The 23,860-nt window shown below is 47.1% G+C and overlaps 1 protein-coding gene across 1 annotated transcript in view; it reads left to right on the top strand.

The window, feature by feature from the left end:
• Positions 1 to 23,860, top strand: part of LOC126480740 (myosin light chain kinase, smooth muscle-like) — a 212,196-nt gene that overhangs the window by 74,937 nt on the left and 113,399 nt on the right. The window contains exons 3-4 of the mRNA XM_050104010.1: positions 5,339 to 5,556; positions 14,704 to 14,997. Of these exons, the coding sequence (XP_049959967.1) occupies positions 5,339 to 5,556; positions 14,704 to 14,997 (512 nt within the window). The remainder of the gene's footprint in view (positions 1 to 5,338; positions 5,557 to 14,703; positions 14,998 to 23,860) is intronic.

Raw genomic sequence — 23,860 nt, 5'->3', positions numbered from 1 at the left:
ATGATAAACGGGTATTCATTGGACAAATATATTATACTAGAACTGACATGTGATTACATTTTCACGCAGTTTGGGTGTATAGATCCTGAGAAATATCAGTACCCAGAACAACCACCTCTGGCCGTAATAACGGCCTCTAAACGCCTGGGCATTGAGTCAAACAGAGCTTGGATGGCGTGTACAGGTACAGCTGCCCATGCAGCTTCAACACGATACCACAGTTCATGAAGAGTAGTGCCTGGTGTATTGTGACGAGCCAGTTGCTCAGCCACCATTGACCAGACGTTTTCAATTGGTGAGAAATCTGGAGAATGTGCCGGCCAGGGCAGCAGTCGAACATTTTCTGTATCCAGAAAGGCCCGTTCAGCACCTGCAACATGCAGTGTTGCATTATCCTGCTGAAATGTAGGGTTTTGCAGGGATCGAATGAAAGGTAGAGCCACGGGTCTCAAATGTAACGTCCACTGTTCAAAGCCGTCAATGCGAACAAGAGTTGACCGAGACGTGTAACGAATGGCACCCATACCACCACGCCGAGTGATACGCCAGTCGCCCGCATCTCGTGGTCGTGCGGTAGCGTTCTCGCTTCCCACGCACGGGTTCCCGGGTTCGATTCCCGGCGGGGTCAGGGATTTTCTCTGCCTCGTGATGGCTGGGTGTTGTGTGCTGTCCTTAGGTTAGTTAGGTTTAAGTAGTTCTAAGTTCTAGGGGACTGATGACCATAGATGTTAAGTCCCATAGTGCTCAGAGCCATTTGAACCATTTTTTTGATACGCCAGTATGGCGATGACGAATGTGCGTTCACCGCGATGTCGCTAAACACGGATGCGACCATCATGACACTGTAAACAGAACCTGGATTCATCAGAAAAAAAGACGTTTTGCCATTCGTGCACCCAGGTTCGTCGTTGAGTACACCATCGCAGGCGCTCCTGTCTGTGATGCAGCGTCAAGGGTAACCGCAGCCACGGTCTCCGAGCTGCTGCAAACGTCGTCGAACTGTTCTTGCAGATGGTGGTTGTGTTGCAAACGTCCCCATCTGTTGACTCAGGGATCGAGACGTGGCTGCACGATCCGTTACAGCCATGCGGATAAGATGCCTGTCATCTCGACTGCTAGTGATACGAGGCCGTTGGGATCCAGCACGGCATTCCGTATTACTCTCCTGAAACCACCGATTCCATATCCTGCTAACAGTCATTGGATCTCGACCGACGCAAGCAGCAATGTCGCGATACGATAAACCGCAACCGCGATAGGCTACAATGCGACCTTTATCAAAATCGAAAACGTGATGGTACGCATTTCTCCTCCTTACACGAGGCATCACAACAACGTTTCACCAGACAACGCCGGTCAACTGCTGTTTGTGTATGAGAAATCGGTTGGAAACTTTACTCATGTCAGCATGTTGTAGTTGTCGCCACCGGCGCCAACCTTGTGCGAATGCTCTGAAAAGCTAATCATTTGCATATCACAGCATTTTGTTGATGTTGGTTAAATGTCGCGTCTGTAGCACGTCATCTTCGTGGTGTAGCAATTTTAATGGCCAGTGGTGTCAATATGACACATGGTGACACTGTTCCCTATAAACAAAGTGACAAAAGAATTACAGAGATTGTTAGAACTGCAGGTTTCGTAACAATTACCTACTCAAAAAGCATTCTGAAAACGCAAAAGAACGACAACTAAATACAGGGTGTTTCAAAAAGGACTTCACAATTTCAAAAATTCATATAAATTTTTTGAAAGAACATACAGAGCTGGGTTTAGTGTTATTTTGTAGGGAAACACATCAAGCTTTTTTTTCCCCTTAAACTAAAGATGTTACTTGTGACTTCCGTTGGTTACGTTGGACACATCCCATCGGAAGTCAATTTCTTCCCAAGCTGGCTGTAGCATTGCAGGTGTTACTTGCTCAATGGCGGCGTAAATTCTTGCTCCAAGTTCAGGTAGAGAAGCCGGCGCAGCAGGAAGAAACACACGACATCCTTGATGAATCCCCATAAAAAAGAAAATCGAGTGGTGTCGGGTCTGGGGAACGTGGGGGCCATGCAGTTGGCGCGTCACAGCCAGTCCATTGACCTGGAAAGCGGTCGCTGAGAAAATCCCGGACGTCAGCCAGGTAGTGGGGTGGTGCACCATCTGGCAAGAAGTAAACACTTCGTTCTTAGTCATCCTCATCTATCCGTGATATGAAAAATTGTTGTAATAACACGTCCACGTACACTATCTCGTTGACGGTTTTCTCAAGGAAAAAAAAAAGGGGGCCGTACACTTTGTTGTTGCTCAATGCACAAAAAATGTTCTGTTGGGGCTATCACGAACATGTTGCAATGTTTGATGTGGATTTTCACTGTTCATATCCTACAGTTATGTGCCACTTAAGTGAAAAGTCGACTCGTCACAATTTTAGACGAACAGTTGGTAACAGGTAGGTTCAAATGGCTCTGAGCACTATGCGACTTAACTTCTGAGGTCATCAGTCGCCTAGAACTTAGAACTAATTAAACCTACCTAACCTAAGGACATCACACACATCCATGCCCAAGGCAGGATTCGAAACCGCAAACGTAGCGGTAGCACGGTTCCAGACTGTAGCGCCTAGAACCGCACGACCACACTCCGGCTGGCAAATGTTCATGCTCATGTAATCGATTTAACATATCCACACAGAAGATCTTGCGAGCATTTTTATCGGCGTCTTTTATTGCTTGTACGCGCGTCAATCTGTACGGTTACAAATGCAAACGGTATCCCAACATACGCCAAACAGTCGTATGTGGGATTTGCAGTTCGCGGGATGCACGCCGGGTCGATTTCCTAGGGCTGCTGACAAAGCGTTGTCTCACTCGCTCAACGACGTCGTCAGATGTGCTTGGACGACCTGATGATTTCCCATGTCTTACCGAGCAACCTGTTTCTACAGAACATTTATGCCACTCATAAACTGCAGGCCTACTAGGAGTATCTTTACCGAACTTGGTACAGAAATTACGCTAAACTGTTGTCGCCGACTTCGACTCTTGAAACCAAAACACATAGGTAACACGCTCGAGTCTAGTTAAGGCAGCCATATTTAACGCAACTGCCGCTAGCGTTCCTTACGGTGCGATTCCACACTAGCAGACTACGCGAGACAAAACTCGATGCATTTCGCTACAAATTGACACTACAATCACCTTTGTAGGTAGTAAGATTTTCAAAGGTAAAGTCCTTTTCGAAACACCCTGTACGTTCCAGATCAAGTAGATCGGTATCATGATGCCAAGAAGGCTGGACAAATCATGTAATTATTTTGGATTATATCTGATGCCGGTGTTAAATACAATGAAACAACAGATCAGTCTGCGAAAGTTGCCATTAGTAGTGGAAGACACACGGACACAAGACTCTCAAGTACAGATCAGTTCTGGAGAATAAAACGATAACCGATAGTCTCTGGTGGCTGGAAGAATGGAATGAAAGTTAAAGCACCGAGATATAAAAGCTACACGTCTTTGCAGTTGCTCATACTGCGAAAGTCATAGTTTTCTAAAGTTATGTATGCTAGAAGCCAATAATAAACAGATAAATAAAACTGTAAGTCTGACATAAGACGGTTAGGTGACGAATAATGCTGTTAACATTGGCCTTAAATCTAGATGAACATATCGCAGTCTGAAAGTAAACGAGTATGTAATCAATTTTACTCACCTACTGCGCTACTGATTATTTTGTCGCAACTTTTTTCGGATGGAGCAGTCTCATTTTCGACTGTTCTGCAGTTTAACTGATGTAACATACTTCTGTCATAAGAAATTACTGAGCATCACAACGCACTAGTAACTATAAGAGCTAACTACGAATAATCTTCGGGTTACTATCCAGCGGTGTTCCAGTTGCTGAGAAATAAATGTACTCTCGGACAAAAAACGACGCACCACGAAGGAATTATCCGAATGGGGCGGAAACCGGTAGATGTGATGCACGTGTGCAGACATACAAATGATTACAATTGAGCTAGTCAGTAACAAGTTGGTCCACTCGTAGCACGTATACAAACAGTTATTCCGCTTGGCACTGATTGACAGATTTGTTGCATCTCCTCCCGAGGAATATCGTGCCGAATTCTATCCTACTGGTACGTTAAATCTGCAAAATCTCGAGATGTTTGAAGAGTCCTGCCCATAATGCGACAAACAGCCTCAATTTTGGGAGATATCCGGCGACCTGGCAGGCCAAGGTAGGGATTGGCAAGGACGAAGACAAGCAGTGGAAACGCTCGCCACGTGCGGGCGAGCATTCCCTTACTGAAACGTAAGCCCAGGATGACTTGCCATACAGGACAATAAAACTGGGAGTAACTCTGTGCCGCGGATGGCAACCAAACGCGTCTTACTATGAAACGAAATGGCACCACAGACCATCACTCTTGGTTGTTAGGCCGTATGGCTGACGAAAGTGAGACTGGTATCCCACCGCTGTCTCTAGACACGTCTTCGGCCTGAAATCGCATCGACTGGAGCAGAATTATCTTCAGTGTTGAGTGCCGCTGCGAACTGGCGTCCGGTGACCACCAAAGGCGTGTCAGCAGACATTTCGGTCGGAGTTAGGACACCAGCCTTACGGTCGCCCGCTGTAAAACCAGACAATCAGCAGTGATGGTCTGGTGTGTCGTTTCTTTTCATAGCAGCCCTCCTTTGTTTTGGTTGACATTCCTGGCATCCATACAGCAAAATGATGCGTCGACGATATTCTAAGCCCCGTTTTGTTAGCCTTCACGGCAAGCCATTCTGGGCTTACATTTCAGCAACATAATGCCCGCCCACACACGGCAAGAGTTTCCACTGCTTCTCTACCTGCTTGCCAAACCCTACCTTCGCCTGCACAGTCGCCGGATGTTTCTCCAATTGAGACTGTTTGGAGCATTCTGGGCTGGGCCCTCCAACCGTCTCGGAATTTTGACGATCCAACTCGCCAATTGGACAGAATTTGGCACAATATCCCTCAGGACAACATCCAATAAGTTTGTGAATAAATGCCAAGAGGAATAACTGCTTGTATAAGGGCCAGAGATGTACCAACGCGTTATTGACTTGCTCAATTCGTGAAGCTCTTTGTATTGAATAAATTGTTCAATTTTTATGAACATGTAATCATTTCTTTGTCTGTACATGTACACCACATGTACCGATTTCCGTTACATCCGGAGAAGTCCTTTGTGGTGCGTCGTCATCATTGTCTCTCTCTCTCTCTCTATCTCTCTCTCTCTCTCTATCTATATATCTATCTAACAGCCTGAATACTGCTAAGAGCCAAGAACCAGTTGTTAGAGCACGGCTTCCTGTCCACACAGAGGCGGCAACGCCCTCCGCGGGTGACGGTCGCCCCCAGCACCAGCACCAGCAGCAGCAGCAGCAGCGGGCGGCCGCCTTCCTGAAGAGCCCGGCGCCAGTGATGGCGCGGCCCGGCGCCAGCGCCAGTTTCGTGGCGCGCGTGTCTGACCCGCGCGCAGCCGCCGACGTCGTCTGGACTGTGGCAGGCCGCGACGCCGCCACCTGCTCCAGGTGCCACGTGAGTACCGCACCACAGCCAACACAACTCGCATTTCTTCGCTTAAGTACATTGTTGTTGTGGTCTTCAGCCTGAAGACTGGTTTGATGCACCTCTTCATACTACTCTCTCCTGTGCAAGCCTCTTCATCTCCGAGTAAATACTGCAACTTACATCCTTATGAATCTGCTTAATGTACTCTTCTCTTGATCTCCCTCTACGATATTTACCCCCCCACATTTCCCTCCACTACTAAATTCGTGATTCTTTGATGTCTCAGAATGTGTCCCGTCAACTCATCCCATCATTTGGTGAAGTTGTGCCACAAATTCCTCTTCTCCGCAAATCCATTCAGTACCTCCTCATTAATTACGTAATCTACCCATCTAATCTTCTGCAGCACTACACTTCAAAATCTTCTATTCTCTTCTACTATAAACTGTTTATCGTCCATGTTTCACTTCCATGTTATGTTATGTTAACCGGGGACCTAGAAACGACGGAGGGACTCCGTCCCCGCTGCAGCCGCAGTGGTCCACAACCCCACGACGACTACCGCAGTCCACTTCACCCCTCCGTCGCCCCACACCGAAACCAGGGTTATTGTGCGGTTCGGCCTCCGGTGGACCCCCCAGGAAACGTCTCACACCAGACGAGTGTAACCCCTATGTTTGGTACAGTAATGGTGGTGTACGCGTACGTGGAGAACTTGTTTGCGCAGCAATCGCCGTCATAGTGTAGCTGAGGCGGAATAAGGGGAACCAGCCCGCATTTGCCGAGGCAGATGGAAAACCGCCTGAAAACCATCCACAGACTGGCCGGCTCACCGGACCGCGACGCAAATCCGCCGGACGGATTCGTGCCGGGGACCAGGCGCTCCTTCCCGCCCGGAAAGACGTGCGTTAGACCGCACGGCCAACCGGGCGGGCTTCACTTCCATACATGGCTGCTCTCCATTCAAATACCTTCAGAAAAGACTTGCTAACACTTAAATCTATATTCGATGTTAACAAATTTCTCTTGTTCAAAGGTGCTTTTCTTGTGATTTTCAGTCTACATTTTATATCCTCTCCAATTCGGCCATCGTCATTTATTTCGCTGCTCAAATACCAAAATTCATCTGTTACTTTCAATGTCTCGTTTTCTAACCTAATTCCCTCATCATCACCTCATTTAGTTCTACAACATTCCATTATCGTTGTTATGCTTTTTTGTATCCATCTTATATCCTCCTTCCGTTCAACTGCTCGCTGAAGCGCTTTGCAGTCTCTGACAGAATTACAGTGACATTGGCAAACTTCAACGTTTTTATGTCTTCTCTCTGAACTTCAATTGCTACTCCAAATGTTTCTTTTGTTTTCTTTGCTGCTTGTTCAATGTACAAATTGACTAACATCGAGGATAGGCTAAATCTTGTCTCATTCCCTTCCCAACTACTGCTTCCCTTTCATGCCAGTCGACCCTTACAACTGCAGTCTGGTTTCTGTACAAGTTGTAAATAACCTTTCACTCCCTGTATTTTATCCTTGTTACCTTCAGAATTTCAAAGAGACTATTCTAGTCAACGTTGTCAAAAGATTTCTCTTAGTCTACAGTTGACATAAACGTAGGGCTCCCTTTCCCTAACCTATCATCTATATCTTAGTGTCACTACTGCCTCGCGTATTCGTACATTTCTCTGGAATCCAAAATGATCTTCCCCGAGGTCGGCACTTACCACTTTTTCCATTCTTGTCTAAGGAATTCATGTTTGCATTTTGTAACCGCGACTTATTGAACTGATAGTTCGATAATATTGACACCTGTCAGCACCTGCTTCCTTTGGAATTGGAATTATTATATTATTCTCGAAGTCTGAAAGTATTTCGCCTGTCTCGTGCATCTTGTAGATCTCATGGAATAATTTCACCACGGCTGGCTTTCCCAAGGCTATCAGTAGTTCTGATGGAACGCCGCCTACTCCCAGGACCTTGTTTCGCTTTACGTCTTTGAGTGCTCTGCCAAATTCTTCTCGCAGTATCATATTTGTCCCCCTCATCTACATCTATGTCCTCTTCCTTTTCTATAATATTACTTTCAACATTGCTTACGTATAACCGACTCCAATTCTAGCTGCGTACTGCCAATATGACTGACTGATGTAAGCTACATACAGTTAAAATTGCAACAGCATGAAGGTGGCCTGCAACAAACTTCAGATTGGTATGAAATGTACTGGATGAATGGGTATACAAAAAATCAGCATTTCAGCCTCACGAACTAGGCGCAGTAACACCATGTTCATATTGTACGTTAGGAAACGTTACACAGCGGGTTTCCCACTCAGAAATAACACTTGGTTGTTGGTTGTGTATGATGAGGTCGTGTTACGTCTCGACCAACAAGGAGCAACCTCTACCGACATGTATGCGAATTCGACAGTGGCAGAACTGAGGCCTGTCAAGACTGCAGTTTATCGTTGCACGATACTGCTGCTCGCGTTCGGCGGGGTCCCGTAACTGTAACGCTGATATAGAATGCTTGAGTTTAGGAGGGCGATATGCAACACCAAACAGGATCTCAATAGCCCCACGCGACTAGCGCCTGAGAGAACAGGCATATTGTCTGCTCGGCTCTGCTGGATACAGCATGATACTGATGCTCGCGTTCGGCGGGGTCGCGTAACTGTGACGCTGGTATGGAATGCGTGAGTTCAGGAGGCCATATGCAACACCGAACACGATCTCAATAGCCCCACGCGACTAGCGCCCGAGAGAGCAGGATATTGTCTGCTCGACTCTGCTGGATATTGCACGATACTGATGCTCGCGTTCGGTGGGGTCCTGTAACTGTAACGCTAATATGGAATGCATGAGTTCAGGAGGGCCATAGGCAACACCGAACAGGATCTCAATAGCACCACGCGACTAGCGCCCGAGAGAGCAGGCATATTGTCTGCTCGGCTCTGCTGGATTGTACACGCAATCGGCTACCTTGAGTCAGGAAGTGGGTTTTTCTTGTAATGAGAAAACTACCCACACGCACAGTGCGGCGACTCTGGAGCACCGACGACTGTCAGCACTGTGACGGTTGTTGCGGGGTCGCTTGAGGCGGCAGCCGAGAGAGGCGTGCAGATGGTAGTGTGCCCAAAGACAACATCGGACACACGACTGGCATCACGTCCTCTTTTCAGACGAGTCCCTGTTCTTCGTGCAGCATCAGAGGAACGTATTCGTGTGCAGAGACTTCTTGGAGAACAAACGCTGCCAGATTGTGTTCTTTATCATCATACAGTTCCACCACCTGAAGTAGCATTCGGTTGCCAACACATTCACCTCTGGTTAGCATAACTGGTAACTTGGACAGCAGTGTTGATGCCGATGGCTGTGCCCTGTTTTCGAGGTTCTGACGCATTACCTTTCAATAAGATAAAGCATGTTGGTTGTGCTATCCCACCTACCAGGGTACGTTCGACTGTTGCCCTAGGCAGCACTTTCTCCAAATCTCTCGCCACTGAAAAAACTTGCTCGTGGGTTAGCAAGATATTGGCTCACCACCGATCATTAAATTTTGCCCAGCCATTCCATTACTGAAGTAATTCAAAAGCCAGGATCGCTTAAATACTATTTACTAGATGACTGGTTTCAACACACTAAAGGTGCCATCTTTAGATCTGTGAAGATACAACATGACAGGTTGTTGGAGGGCTTACACGAGTTACACTATATACATTACTATTAGTACGGTACCACATACCTCAATGTCGCTTAACATGTATAGATCGTTTGGATATAACGATACATGAGGCAGACCAGCTGATATAAAATCATTGTCGCAAAAAAAAAAAAAAAAATTGAAAAACTACTGCTCTCATGGTCATTCTATCCCATCAGATGTATAAAACCGAAGTCACAAGATAAAACTATTTGACACATGACCGCAGCTCGACTAACAACGTATACAGTGTAATCCGTGTAAGTCCTCCCTCAAACCTGTCGTGTTGTATCTTCACAGATCCAATGATGGCACCTTTAGTGTGTTGAAACCGGTCATCTAGTAAATAGTATTTAAGCGATCTTGGCTTTTGAATTATTTGTACAGCTGAGTGATCGCCCCCAACACACTATATGTTCACTGCATTCCATTATTGTACACCTAACCGGTATTTATTATGCTCAGGACCATGTAGCATATAAGCGTATTACCTTCTCCCGTTGAAATTCTGGTCAGTTGCATATGCTGGCATGTAGTACGCCTACACTTCATGCCACTTTGACATTCACTGCACGCCGCCATCATGTTGCTGAAATTTTAATGAACAGCAGTTATGCGTAGAATTGTGTGCTCTGTATGAAACTGCTTATCATTTGTTCATTTTATTATCAGGCAGTTCCGAAGATATAGTAAGCCGAAACAAGTTACATGATCCATGAAATTAAAAGTTAACAAAATGGAAAATAATGTTAATTAAAATTTATTATGTCATCGTGCTTCACAGTGACATTCCGCCTGATCTGCTTCGGTTAGTGTGTAGTGTGTTAACTTAAGATGGCCGATTGACTCACTAGTCCTCAATCCACAGAAGTCTGAAGGCTTCGGGTGATAGTCGTTTGCTTTCGGTTGCAACCATCGTAATTAGGTGACCGTACTGTGGGAGGTAACCATTACATTCGCTGTACTATTGTTCTCCTGTTTACTCTGTTTCATACTGTCTCATTTCGTGGCTGTAACAGTACCTCGGTGCTGCGACAGCTGAGTAAATCGGGCTGATTAGATTACGCCGGTCATTACCAAAAAACTTTTTTCACAATAATTACCAGTGATCATGGCCAGCAAGGTATCACCGCCAATTGCAAATTCAATAGATATGTGGCTTCTGTTATTCCGGACATGTCCGAACTCTTACTGGAATCGGCGAGATGCCGCCAGTAATGAGGCTAATGAGCAGAGGCGCTACGTCGGTAGTGCGTGGTGTAAGTTGAGAATTTGGGTGTGACGAGAGGCGTGCTGTGGTCGTCCGTGAAGTTGTGCTGACCACTGTGTCCGGATGGCGTAGTGGTCAGCGCATCTGCCTAGTAAGTAGGAGACCTGGGGTCGAATCCCCATTTTGGCACAAATTTTCAACTTTACCATTTGATGCAAAGAGTGACAACTATTGAATTACATGAAAAAAAACGTAAGTCAGTTACAAACTACGGTGTGCATACAGTGTTGGAACATCGATGCTGTCGACGACCTCCTGAATGACTAATTCAGCTCAACAATGGTTTGCGCGTTATTGCTGTACACCTTGTCTTTAATGTAGCCCCACAAAAAGGAATCTGGAGAATATGGTGGCCATTCGACGCCCATGCCAGTGGCCTCCTCGTACCCCAGAGCCTGAATGTGGTCCCCAAACTGCTCCTCCAGGACATCAGACACTCTCCTGCTTCAGTGGGGTCGAGCCATGCATCTTGTCAAAATCGGGGTCACTTTGCATAATGTGGATGAAATCATCTTCCAAAACCTGCACGTACCGTTCAGTAGTCACCGTGCCACCAAGGAATATCACAGCAATTATTCCGTGACTGGACTCTGCACACCACACCACACAGTCACCTGTAGAGCTTGAAGAGACTTCTTAATCGCAAAATGCGTATTCTCAGTCCCCCAAATGCGCCAATTTTTCTTATTACACGTGGCGGATTCCAACTACACTACTAGCCACTAAAATTGCTACACCAATAAGAAATACAAATGATAAAAGGGTATTCATTGGACAGATCTATTATACTAGAACTGACATGTGATTACATTTTCACGCAATTTGGGTTCATAGATCCGGAGAAATCAGCACCCAGAACAACCACCTCTGGCCGTAATAACGGCCTTGATACGCCTGGGCATTGAGTCAAACAGAGCTTGGATGGCGTGTACAGGTACAGCTGTCCATGCAGCTTCAACACGATACCACAGCTCATCAACAGTAGTGACTGGCGTATTGTGACGAGCCAGTTCCTCGGCCACCATTGACCAGACGTTTTCAGTTGGTGAGAGATAAGGAGAATGTGTTGGCCAGGGCAGCAGTCGAACATTGTCTGTATCCAGAAAGGCCCGTGCAGGACCTGCAACGTGCGGTCGTGCATTATCCTGCTGAAATGTAGGGTTTCGCAGGGATCGAATGAAGGGTAGAGCCACGGGACGTAACACATCTGAAATGTAACGTCCACTGTTCAAAGTGCCGTCAATGCGAACAAGAGGTGAGCGAAACATGTAACCAATGGCACCTCATACCATCACGCCGGGTGATACGCCAGTTAGGCGATGACGAATACACGCTTCCAATGTGCGTTCACGTGATGTCGCCAGACACGGATGCGACCATCATGAAGCTGTAAACAGAACCTGGATTCATCCGAAAAAATGACGTTTTGCCATTCGTGCACCCAGGTTCGTCGTTGAGTACACCATCGCAGGCGCTCCTGTCTGTGATGCAGCGTCAACGGTAACCGCAGCCATGGTCTCCGAGCTGATAGTCCATGCTGCTGCAAACGTTGTCGAACTGTTCGTGCAGATGGTTGTTGTCTTGCAAAGGTCCCCATCTGTTGACTCATGGATCGAGACGTAGCTGCACGGTCCGTTACAGCCATGCGGATAAGATGCCTGTCATCTCGACTGCTAGTGATACGAGGCCGTTGGGATCCAGCACGGCGTTCCGTATTACCCTCCTGAAACCACCGATTCCATATCCTGCTAACAGTCATTGGATCTCGACCAACGCGAGCAGCAATGTCGCGATACGATGAACCGCTATCGCGGTAGGCTACAATCCGACCTTAAAGTCGGAAACGTGATGGTACGCGTTTCTCCTCCTTACACGACGCATCACAACAACGTTTCACCAGGCAACGCCGGTCAGCTGCTGTTTGTGCATGAGAAATCGGTTGGAAACTTTCCTCAAGTCAGCACGTTGTAGGTGTCGCCACCGGCGCCAACCTTGTGTGAATGCTCTGAAAAGCTAATCATTTGTCTGTCACAGCATCTTCGTCCTGTCGGTTAAATTTCGCGTCTGTAGCACGTCATCTTTGTGGTGCAGCAATTTTAATGGCCAGTAGTGTATAATGTAAGTCGGCATGTCCACGCACAGGCGGTATAGGATTAGGGTACTGGACGCATTTGGTGTTGGTTGATAATCACGGATTAATAGTTAATTAATGTGCCTGAGATATTCTGTCAACACTTTCCGTGATACCTCATTAGCCAAACTGTTCAGAGTTTGAAATGTATCTTCTCGTCTCAGTAAGTGGTAAGTGTCATTGTTAGGTAATTGGTCTCGTAATGTGGTTGCTACATCACTGAAAAAAAGGCACTCGTAAACCACGTGGTCGTGTGTACCCTCTGATGCGCCGCAGTCAGATGTGGGCGTAGCCCTCTTCCCAGTCCGACAAAGGTATGTCGGGCAGGGCCCATGACCAGTGAGAAAATGGAGCAGTCCCCGGGTTCGCTCGAAGTACTTCATACCTAGTCGTTCCTTCACATCTGGTAAAAATGCAAATGTTCTTCGGCCAGTTTCTTCCGCGTCGCATGATTCCTGCCACAATTCTTCACCTCTTTTCCTTATCACACCCGTTCCTCAACCCTAACACCCAGTATGTCCCCTGTTATCCCCTTTTTTGGCCCAGTACCACGCAGCTTGTTCTCTAATTTTGATCAGAGGCAGAGCCCCATTATAACTAATAGGCCCCCCCCTCCCTGGAGATGTCCTGTAGGTCCCCACAGACGTCAATATCGTGTTCCTCTGCAGTGTTCTCACTGTGATGGCGGGTACTACCCTCGTGAGTCTGTGTGCCCAGACTGCCGAGCCGTAACACACTATTGACGTTAAGATGCTGTTATGGTATAGCTTTATGAGATGAGGGGCAAGATGAAATCTTTTATGACTTATGGAGATAAGATTCTTAAGCACTTGCAGGGCTCTCTGGTTTCTCAAAGTTCCATCTTTCATCAATGGTAATTCCTAGGTAGCGCATCTCGCATCGCCGAAGAGCTGGTGAGCCCTGAGTTCACAGAGTGGGATTACTTATCAGCTGCCCTTTCAGCAAGAGATGTGTAGACTTGCTCAGTGAAATGATCATCTTTGTATTTTGATACCATAGTTGTAATTTTCCTATAGCCCTTTCGATTTTGGGCTCTATGTCTTCTCGGCTTCTGCGGCCAACCAACAGTAGCAGGTCATCCGTGTAGGCTATCACCTCTAGCACTTCTTCGCTTTGTTGTAGATCGTCTAACAGTGGCCCCATGTGGATGTCCCAGAATAGGGGGCCTAATACAGAACCCTGGGGGAATCCCTTTTTTATATTTTTTCCCACTCTTCCGCCGGGGGACGATAGCCAGACCTCCCGATCCTCACAATAGCTCCTCGGGCAACCATATAGCGGCCCTGGACACTCTTTCTCCCGCAAACAGGAGAAGAGCGAAGGCCACCACAGGTGGTCGAAGGCGCCACTGGTGTCTACCAGGATGAGAACTACATACTTGTACGGGGTCGAGCCACAGACCTCAGCTGCCAGGGCGGTTGCATCAGATGCCGACCGCCCAGGCCTGAAGCCGAACCGCCCGCTACTCATCCCGCACAGCACTCGGTGTGCTGCCAGTCTGTCAGCCAGCAACTTCTTTAGTATCTTCCCAAACAAGTCCAACAAGCAGACGGGTCTGTAAAATTTTGTTTCAGCTAGGTCTTTGTCAGGTCCTTTCTTAATGATCAGGACATTTGCAATTTTCCATATCTTTGGGAATTTTTTCTGCCTGAGGCACTCATTGAATAGATGAGTGAGTGGTATTACTAGCTGGGGGGGGGGGGGGGGGGGCAAGAACTGCATCACCTCCGCCACAATGCTGTCTGGCCTGGGAGCTTTCCCTCTCTTCAACGACTTTATGTCGGCAGCCACCTCCTCTTCAGAAAAGGGGTAGACTGCCGAATTATTGACATATCTTCCAAGGTCTTCGTTTCTTAATTGGCGCTCTCCTCCAGTCTCCCCATCCGCACTGTCGTGAGGCAGCAGGGACCGGAGGAGGACCTCAGCAGCCTCCTGCCAAGATTCCGTCATCCCGTCCCCATGCCTGTTGATAGCTCCGTAGGAGATAGGTTCACGTGACCTGTGTTAAGGGTGCGGTTCGAGTGTGGACGAGTGACGCCCGGCGTGTCCGCAGGTGGAGACGTCTGGGGACGAGAGCGTGTTGACGGTGCGCGACGTGCAGCCGGAGGACGGCGGCGCCGTCGAGTGCTCGCTGGCCGGCGGCGGCGCGGGGGCGGCGGCGGCGGAGCCCGCCTCCCTCACCGTGCTGCAGCCAGAGGAGGAGGAGGAGGAGGAGGAGGGAGAGGGAGGGGAGCCGGCGGCGGTGACGCGCGGCCCGCGCGACGTGGTGGCGCTGCGCGGCGACACGGCCACGCTGAGCGCCGCCTTCCGCGGCAGCCCGCCGCCCACAGTGCGCTGGCTCAGGGCGGTAAGTGCACGGCACCACACTGCTCCACACTCTCTGTATACGCTCAGTCGCAAAAGCATTCGGACAGTGGGAAGTTCCACAATGAGTACTCGAGAAACACTGGCTATGGAACCCAAACGTATTTATTAGCAATATACAGGGCGAGTCACCTAACATTACCGCTGGATGTATTTCGTAAACCACATCAAATACTGACGAATCGATTCCACAGACCAAACGTGAGGAGAAAGGCTAGTATAATTGGTTAATACAAACCATAAAAAATGCACGGAAGTATGTTTTTTAACACAAACCTACGTTTTTTTAAATGGAACCCCGTTAGTTTTGTTAGCACATCTGAACATATAAACAAATACGTAATCAGTGCCGTTTGTTGCATTGTAAAATGTTAATTACATCCGGAGATATTGTAACCTAAAGTTGACGCTTGAGTACCACTCCTCCCCTGTTCGATCGTGTGTATCGGAGAGCACCGAATTACGTAGGGATCTAAAGGGAACGGTGATGGACCTTAGGTACAGAAGAGACTGGAACAGCACATTACGACCACATGCTAACACCTTTTTATTGGTCTTTTTCACTGACGCACATGTACTTCACCATGACGGGTGAGGTACACTTTCGACGGGCGTTTCATAGGACGTGGAGAACGCATAAATTGGCCAGCCCGTTCTCCTGATCTTACACCTCTGGACTTCTTTCTGTGGTGTACGTTAAAGGAGAATGTGTACCGTGATGTGCCTTCAACCCCAGAGGATATGAAACAACGTATTGTGGCAGCCTGCGGCGACATTACACCAGATGTACTGCGGCGTGTACGACGTTCATTACGCCAGAGATTGCAATTGTGTGCAGCAAATGATGGCCACCACATTGAACATCTATTGGCCTGACATGTCGGGACACACTCTATTCCATTCCGTAATTGAAAACGGAAACCACCTGTGTACGTGTACCTCACAAAATGGTTCAAATGGCTCTGAGCACAATGGGACTTAACTTCTAAGGTCATCAGTTCCCTAGAACTTAGAACTACTTAAACCTAACCAACCGAAGGACATCACACACATCCATGCCCGAGGCAGGATTCGAACCTGCGGCCGTAGCAGTCGCGCGGTTACGGACTATAGCGCCTTTAACCGCTTGCCCACTCCGGCCGGCACGTGTACATCACCCCTCATGGTAATGTACATGTGTGTCAGTGAGAAAGACCAATAAAAAGGTGTTAGCATGTGGACGTAATGTGCTGTTCCAGTCTCTTCTCTACCTAAGGTCCATCACCGTTCCCTTTGGATCCCTACGTAATTCGGTGCTCTCCGATACACACGATCGAACAGCGGAGGAGTGGTACTCAAGCGTCAACTTCAGGTTACAATATCTCCGGATGTAATTAACATTTTACAATGGAACAAAAGGCACTGATTACGTATTTGTTTATATGTTCAGATGTGCTAACGAAACTAACGGGGTTCCATTTAAAAAAACTATGGTTTGTGTTAAAAAACATACTTCCGTGCATTTTTTTATGGTTTGTATTAACCAATTATACTAGCCCCTCTCCTCACGTTTGGTCTGTGGAATCGATTCGTCAGTATTTGACGTGGTTTACGAAATATATCCAGCGGTAACGTTAGGTGACTCACCCTGTATATGCGTAACAACATTACTTACAAAAGAATTATTGTATTACTTCGTTTCCAAAACATAAATAACAGAAAAATTAACAACAAAAAAGAAACATCCTGCTCACCCTGCTGCTACAAAAGTATTCGGACACCGTCCAATAAATGTTCACAAGTTGTACGACGAAAATGTCAATACCTTTGCGTCCACCTTTCATTTTCAATGCCTCCTCCAATCTACTAGGCATACTTTCCATTCTGCTCTAAAGAATTCCTATTAGTATTTTGTAACCGTGAATTATTAAACTGATAGTTCGCTAATGTTGACACCTGTCAGCACCTGCTTTCTTTGGAATTGGAATTACTATATTATTCTCGAAGTCTGAAAGTGTTTCGCCTGTCTCGTACATCTTATACACCAGATGGAATAATTTGGCCGCGGCTGGCTTTCTCAAGGCTATCAGTAGTCCTGATGGAATGTCGTCTACTCCCCGGACCTTGTTTGGCCTTACGTCTTTGAGTGCTCTGCCGAATTCTTCTCGCAGTATCGTATCTGTCCCCCTAATGTACATCTACTGCCTCTTCCCTTCCTATAACATTACTTTCAACATTGCTTACGTATAACCAACTCCAATTCTAGCTGCGTACTGTCGATATAACTCACTGATGTCAGTTATATCCAAGGTAGATGACATTTTCCTTGACTTCCGGAAGGCGTTCGATACAGTCCCGCACTGTCGTCTGATAAACTTAGTAAGAGCCTACGGAATATCAGAGCAGCTGTGTGGCTTCACTTTCGTGAAATCTGGGCCTATATCTGCCCATTCTCGGCGCAGTTTCTCTTTAAACGTCTCCTTCGTAAAGATGATGTCCGCGCGGAGGGTCCGTTTCAATTTATCCCACATCTGTTCGATTGGGTTAAGGTCTGGTGATTGGGGAGGGGGGTGCAATACTTTCGGGAAATTGAAGAGCAACCACATTTGTACAATATGCGCGGTATGCTTGGGATCATTATCCTGATAAAAATGAAAGTTGTTCGCAATACCTAGATGTCGTGCACTCTGCTTCAAATGTCCTCGCAGTATATTCAAATACGCTTCCTTGTTCGTCGTATTATCAATGAACGCTAAATCACCCACACCATTGCCGGACATGCATCCCCACACCATGGTGCTCCCACCTCCAGACTTTACTGTTGGTTTGAGGTTCCTGGGATTCAGCTCTTCATTGGTCTTTCGCCACACGTTTGCCTTTCCGTCGCTTTGCCATAATGTAAATTTACATTCGTCGCAAAATATCACCCGATTCCACCAAGCCTGAACGTATTCGGCGTATTCCCTCGCAAACTGCATACGTTTCTTCTGGTTCACTGCATTTACGAATGGATTTCGCAGTACCTCTCGACCGCGGTACTGCGATCGTCGTAGTACTCTCCGCTCGGTTTCGGGATGAACTTTTATACCAAGGTCTCCCTCCACCTCACTTGCGATTCGTGTGGCAGATATTTTCGGATTCTGTTGTACCTCTCGCACAATCACACGTTGATCTCTCTGTGACAATGTCCGTGGCCGTCCTGTACTGCAACGGAATTCCAATCGGTCTTCTTTCTCGAACCGTTTAATAATGTCGTGAACTGTACTTTTCTTCATGTTCACTATTGCGGCAATTTCCCTGCAGGGTTTCCCCTTCGCGTGATGATAAGCGACAAGTTGCCTTTGCTCGAACGTAGAACACTTCCCTCTGCGTCCCATCGTCGACCTGCACAGGCACGCGATACGTGTCTACTAATCATCGCTATCGTCTCGCGGAAATGTGGGACACACTGCAGCCGCTTCACCCTCTGTGCGTCTCGCAATGAACTATTCTCTCACGTTGTCCGCCTTTGTCCGAATACTTTTGTTGCACCTTCCCAGGCCGTTTTCAAGAAATATTACGTAACATACTCATGTCCAACAACAATTCTTCGTATTTGACGCGCGTTTCTCGTTGCGACATCGTACCCAGAGTCCCAAATATATTACAAAGTGCAAGTTCTGTATTTGTTCATGCGGCAAACTGCAAAATTACGCGCCGTTACGTGCTGTTCGAATACTTTTGCGACTGAGTGTATGTGCACCAGCTACGTGACAAAGCCGACATACTGCGGCGCTTCGACGAGTCTCGTACCCACCACCCCCTGGCAAAGTGTCAGATATTCCCGAATCCCCTGTATTCACACTAATGGCGCCCCTCCACCCGAAGGAAATCTTATTTGAAAACGGGTACAGTCAAGGCCAGATGAGGGCTTTCAAATAACTACGCACCCTTCGACTCAACGTTGAAATATTAAAAGTTTTGGCTGGTTTCGTCGTCTAGGGGCTGAGATACGTAGTTGCTGCATTACAGGCCAAATACTGCTGAGGCTTCAGTATACGATAAGAATACACACATGAATCGAATGGCCGAAGGTTTCTATCACTCGGCAATTGCGAATTATGAATGTAGCGTATGCATTTATAAATGAAAGATCGCAATTAAATAAAATCTGCAGGCTTTAAATGATGAGTATGATAGTAGAAGTACTTTTGAGAATGCGGTTGTAACGGTACTTTGACTACCGCGCCTCCGCGAATACAAAGATATGATTTACGATCGCGCATGCAGAAGAGCGCTGCGCCAGCGACCGATTTTTATAGATAATTTTGATCCTTTTTTTTTTACTTTTGCGTAGGTGATTGTTTTTAACAACTAATTGATTACTCTCTTGTCTTCATACGTTCAAGACGTGTATTTTCGGCGCTGTGTTAAATATGCTTTTAAGTGAAAATTAAAACTATATTACGAAACGAAGTTATTTTAGTAGTGATTCGAAATGGTTATCACCAAATTTATAAATTAATCCTGACAGTGACAACTTAAAGAAACTTTCATCAGACGGAGAACCAGAGGACCAGCAAACAATGAGAAAAAGGACATCCTACAAGAAAATTAAGAAGTATTCCAGACGCTGCCACGAAGACTATATTATAATAAATACTGCGTTTCTAACAGAATTATAAGGTAAATTTCAACTTATTTCTGATGCTATTTCCTCACAGTCGCTTTTTTGTAGTGTTGCCGACCCGGTCTGCCATTCACGGTCAAATTACAGCACTATCTCAACCAGTAATACGAAGTCCCCTTATCCGTAACTTATTCCATCAAAATTCAAAATCCAATCAGATTTTCTATTTTGTATTTTCACGGCAGAACCCGGAGGAAAGGAAACACTACACGGTATATATCTGCAAAACACTTATTGGTGTTGATAGTCCAGCAACTAAATAAAATATAAGTTGAATAACAGGAAAACAATAGATTCCTACTGCACGTAATTAGTTATGAACAACAACATAGCTCGCGAGATATTCACTTCTAAGCGCAGACTACGTCTTTGCTGTAGAAGCTACGGAAATCTCAAAAGTGCACAAGTGGGCACTCCGAAGTATATCTATCTGCCGCGACCACGCGCAAACCGCTCCACTCTCTCCAAGTCTCTTTCCCGCAACTGTGCGTCCGTCGCGCCGTCGCGTCCAGCGCTTCCCGTGTCCTTTGCCGTACTGCCAGCACTCTTCACCCGAACTCGCCCGCATCCACTCTCCCCATTCACGAGCGCTGTGATTGGCTAGAGCGCTCGCGCCATGTCTTCATGCCAACGCACGCACACAAACATAATGAAACACATTCGAAGTACTGGATTTACATTTAAATAACTTGACATTATATAAATATTCCTATGGCTGAACCATAACCACGCTCTAACACACATTATTAGATACATTAACAAATTAAATAAGCATATATCAAAGGAATAGAACAAAAGGTAGGGCAGTAGCCTAATGTCTCTATGCTTTCCATAACACAGTAAATATTTAACCAATTTCTTCGTGAATACTATATATCGGATATAAACAAAGACATAGATGAATAAATATATTTATAAGCATGCTGCTACCGTTTTCTCGTGTAACTGTGGAGTACTTACAAGCTGACGCCATCGATAGTAATCGGCCACTTTGACCTCCAATAACTCATGTACTACTCAAGTTATATGCCTGTAATTTATACCAATTTAGGTTTACACTAATAGGTTTCTAAACGCGCGTCGATCGACGAAATCGGATGAACCGTTTGAATTTTGGAAATTCGTTGCTGAGACTTACTTGTATAATTTACTGTCAGATACTAAACTTTAAACTAATAAAGATATTGAAGATCTGATTACACCATCAGAATCGTCATGCAAATAATAGTACTGTACATGTTTCTTTTTGAGGTATTTTGATTCATCTGGCTACTATTAATTTCTATACGAACTGTGAAATGTCTGCCATTAAGGTTTCACAAAGTCCGCCATCTTTGGCACTCCCGGCATAGACATCTCTTTCGTCGACACAAAGCACCGTCCTCGCCACAGCGGAATCCCCAGCCACGCGGCTGGACCACGCGCTGGGGCCACCCCTCTCGTCCGGCTAACGCCCGGCACCACGTGTTTGCTGCCGGGCCGCGGCTTTGACGAGCGTCCTGTGCGGCCGCCCCAACTCCGAACCTATAATATTTCCAGGGCGCCACAACTCACCCCTTACCTCACGCACGTAAGAATGATGTTCGAGGGAAGAAAAGATGCAACAAACCAGGAAGAAATAGAATGACGCAAGACACTCCCTGTTTTTCCTTATGTGGGGCCATTTCCAGCGAAGATCGCGAAGCTCCTTCGAAAATGCGACGTCGAAACCGTTTTCTGACCATCGCCGAAGGCGAAATATCTTCTTGCCTCTGTACAGTACACACCGGAAACCTACCATACACATACTGCCGGGAAAAATGATTACACTCTTCTGGAGGTTTCCAATTCACTAAAGATTTATTGTTGCAACTGTGCATATAGAATACATGAAATGACATTTACAGATCAACAGCACAAGCGGGTCTGAGGTACCAGGCGTCGAAGCATGCTGGACACCCGTATTAGTACGCGGAATAACCTCCAGATGCGACAGTGGAGGTGCTGACTCTGGCACACAGATGGCGAATACTGACCTGGGACACGCTATGCCACGCCTGCTCCACCTGTTTGAATACTCCTGTAAGAGTTCCTGGTCGACAGGTCGCACGAGTCACTTCGCGTCCCAGCGTGTCCCACACGTGCTCCGTTGAAGACAAGTCTGGAGACCGTGCTGTCCAGGGAAGTTGCTGCGCGTCTTACAGAGCACGTTCACTTTCACGGGCAGCGCGTGGGCCAGCGTTATCCTGTTGGAGCGACACCACCTTCCTGTTGCAAGAACGGTAAAAGGACATGTCTAACAGGTCTGTCCGCTCCAGAAACATCAAAATGAACGAGTATTGTAACGTATCGCACCCCAGACCATAAGGCCTGGACCGGGGCGAGTCTGTCTTGGACGAATGCACTCCACCAGACAGCGCTTACCAGGTCTGTGACACACGAACGGCCATCACTCGCATACAGGCAGAATCTGCTTTCATCACTGAAGATCATAGCTCGCCATCCCATCTTCCAATTGAGCCTCTGACGGCGCCAGTCGAGCTGTGCACGTCGATGCTGCGGCGTGAGTGTAAGGCGGGTAGAGGTGTCCGCGCCTATAGTCGCACTGCTAGTAACCGCTTCGCGACAGTTAGTGTCGATACGTCTGAGCTCACAAGCCCTCTTATCTTTGCTGCGGTACCTGCACGCTCTGCCACTGCCGCCCTTGCAATACGACGTTCGTGGCGGGCGTCTGTACTCCGTGGTCGCCCAGAACTTCGTCTACGGGTGTGATTAGAATGTTCACGTGACCGCTGGTACCAGCGTCGTTGCACAACTGACGCAGCAGTCCAACCTGTGGAGCAGTTCTCCGAAGGACCATCCCGCCACTTGGAAGACCAATTTTCAAACTCGCTCACTTGGCTGTGGAAAGCATGAGTGCGCCTCTCTGCCATTTTTGCCATCTTCCTTCGACGTCTACACCACACTGGGCCTTCTTGTTGTGACCGTTCCTTATAAAAGGGCAGACACAGATGGCACTGTGGTAGCTACGCCACTACGGTATCTGTTGGCGCACGACTTTGAAACCATTATGAGTCCCTCTACTATCCCCCAAGTGCCATATGCCGTCATCGGATCAGAATCGAAATCGTCTTTCCAGGTGTACCAATTTTTTTTCTGGTGGTAGTATCCCAAGTGAGTATGGCTGCTGCTGCACCTGTCAAACGCGGTGCTGTACTTCAAACAACACGGTACCTTGGCATACACACTGACGAGCGACTAAACTTTCAAAACCACATACAAATAGTATCCGACAAGCCTGGACGACTAGGACACAAACCAGAAGGTTGGACACGGAACACTTTAAATTACCACTTGTCACACTCCGTACATACCACTGCACGATCTTTGAGTCGATCGTATTCTTTGCGGCCAGTACATGGGCACACCGCATGTGCTTTGTGACTAGCAGAGCAGCGTAGGGCCAAGAGGAAAACAATGTTTGCTCCTGCTATAAAGGTGCTTTCCGGGACTTATCATTGGTTGCTCTGTGTGTCTTCGGTCGCAGCGTATTGACTCAAAATGGGAAGACCTGAAAATATAACTGCCTTAACAGGGGAAGAAGTAGGCGAGAAACGCCGTTTAAGGATGTGATGGTCAGAGAGCTGGCATCGGGAATGGGATAACAGTGATAGGAGCTGAAGGTCTTATACCTTGTTCCCCAACATCAGGGAATGGTTAGGAATGAGCCACATTGACCGAAGCAGAGACATAGTCCAGTTCCTGACTGGACATGAACCTCACCCAATGCATTTATACCGCATGCATCTCAGTGAAAGCGAAAAATGCACTTGCGGGAAAAATTTTGAAATTCTGGTAAGTTCTAACTTCAGCAGTTTGTGCTGAGGTCATCGGTCCCTAGGCTTACACACTACTTAATCCAACTTAAACTAACTTACGCTGAGGACAACACACACACACACACCCATGCCCAAGGGAGGACTCGAACCTCCGACGGGGGCAGCCGCGCGAACCGTGGCAAGGTGCCCAGACCGCACGGCTACTACGCGCGCCTGGGCACTTGTGGGCAGAGAGGTTCCCCAGAGCACGCCGTAATACACTGCACACGTTTCACCTAGAGCAGACGACTAACAACGCGATTAGAGACGAACCAGCACGGGAAGCAATCAACAGCACGGCACACTCGATCTCAATGGTCCTGAACTTTGAGTACTTAAAC

Source organism: Schistocerca serialis, chromosome 5 (assembly GCF_023864345.2).
Source record: "Schistocerca serialis cubense isolate TAMUIC-IGC-003099 chromosome 5, iqSchSeri2.2, whole genome shotgun sequence".
NCBI classification, from domain to species: domain Eukaryota; kingdom Metazoa; phylum Arthropoda; class Insecta; order Orthoptera; family Acrididae; genus Schistocerca; species Schistocerca serialis.
This window is presented reverse-complemented; position numbering and strand designations above follow the sequence as displayed.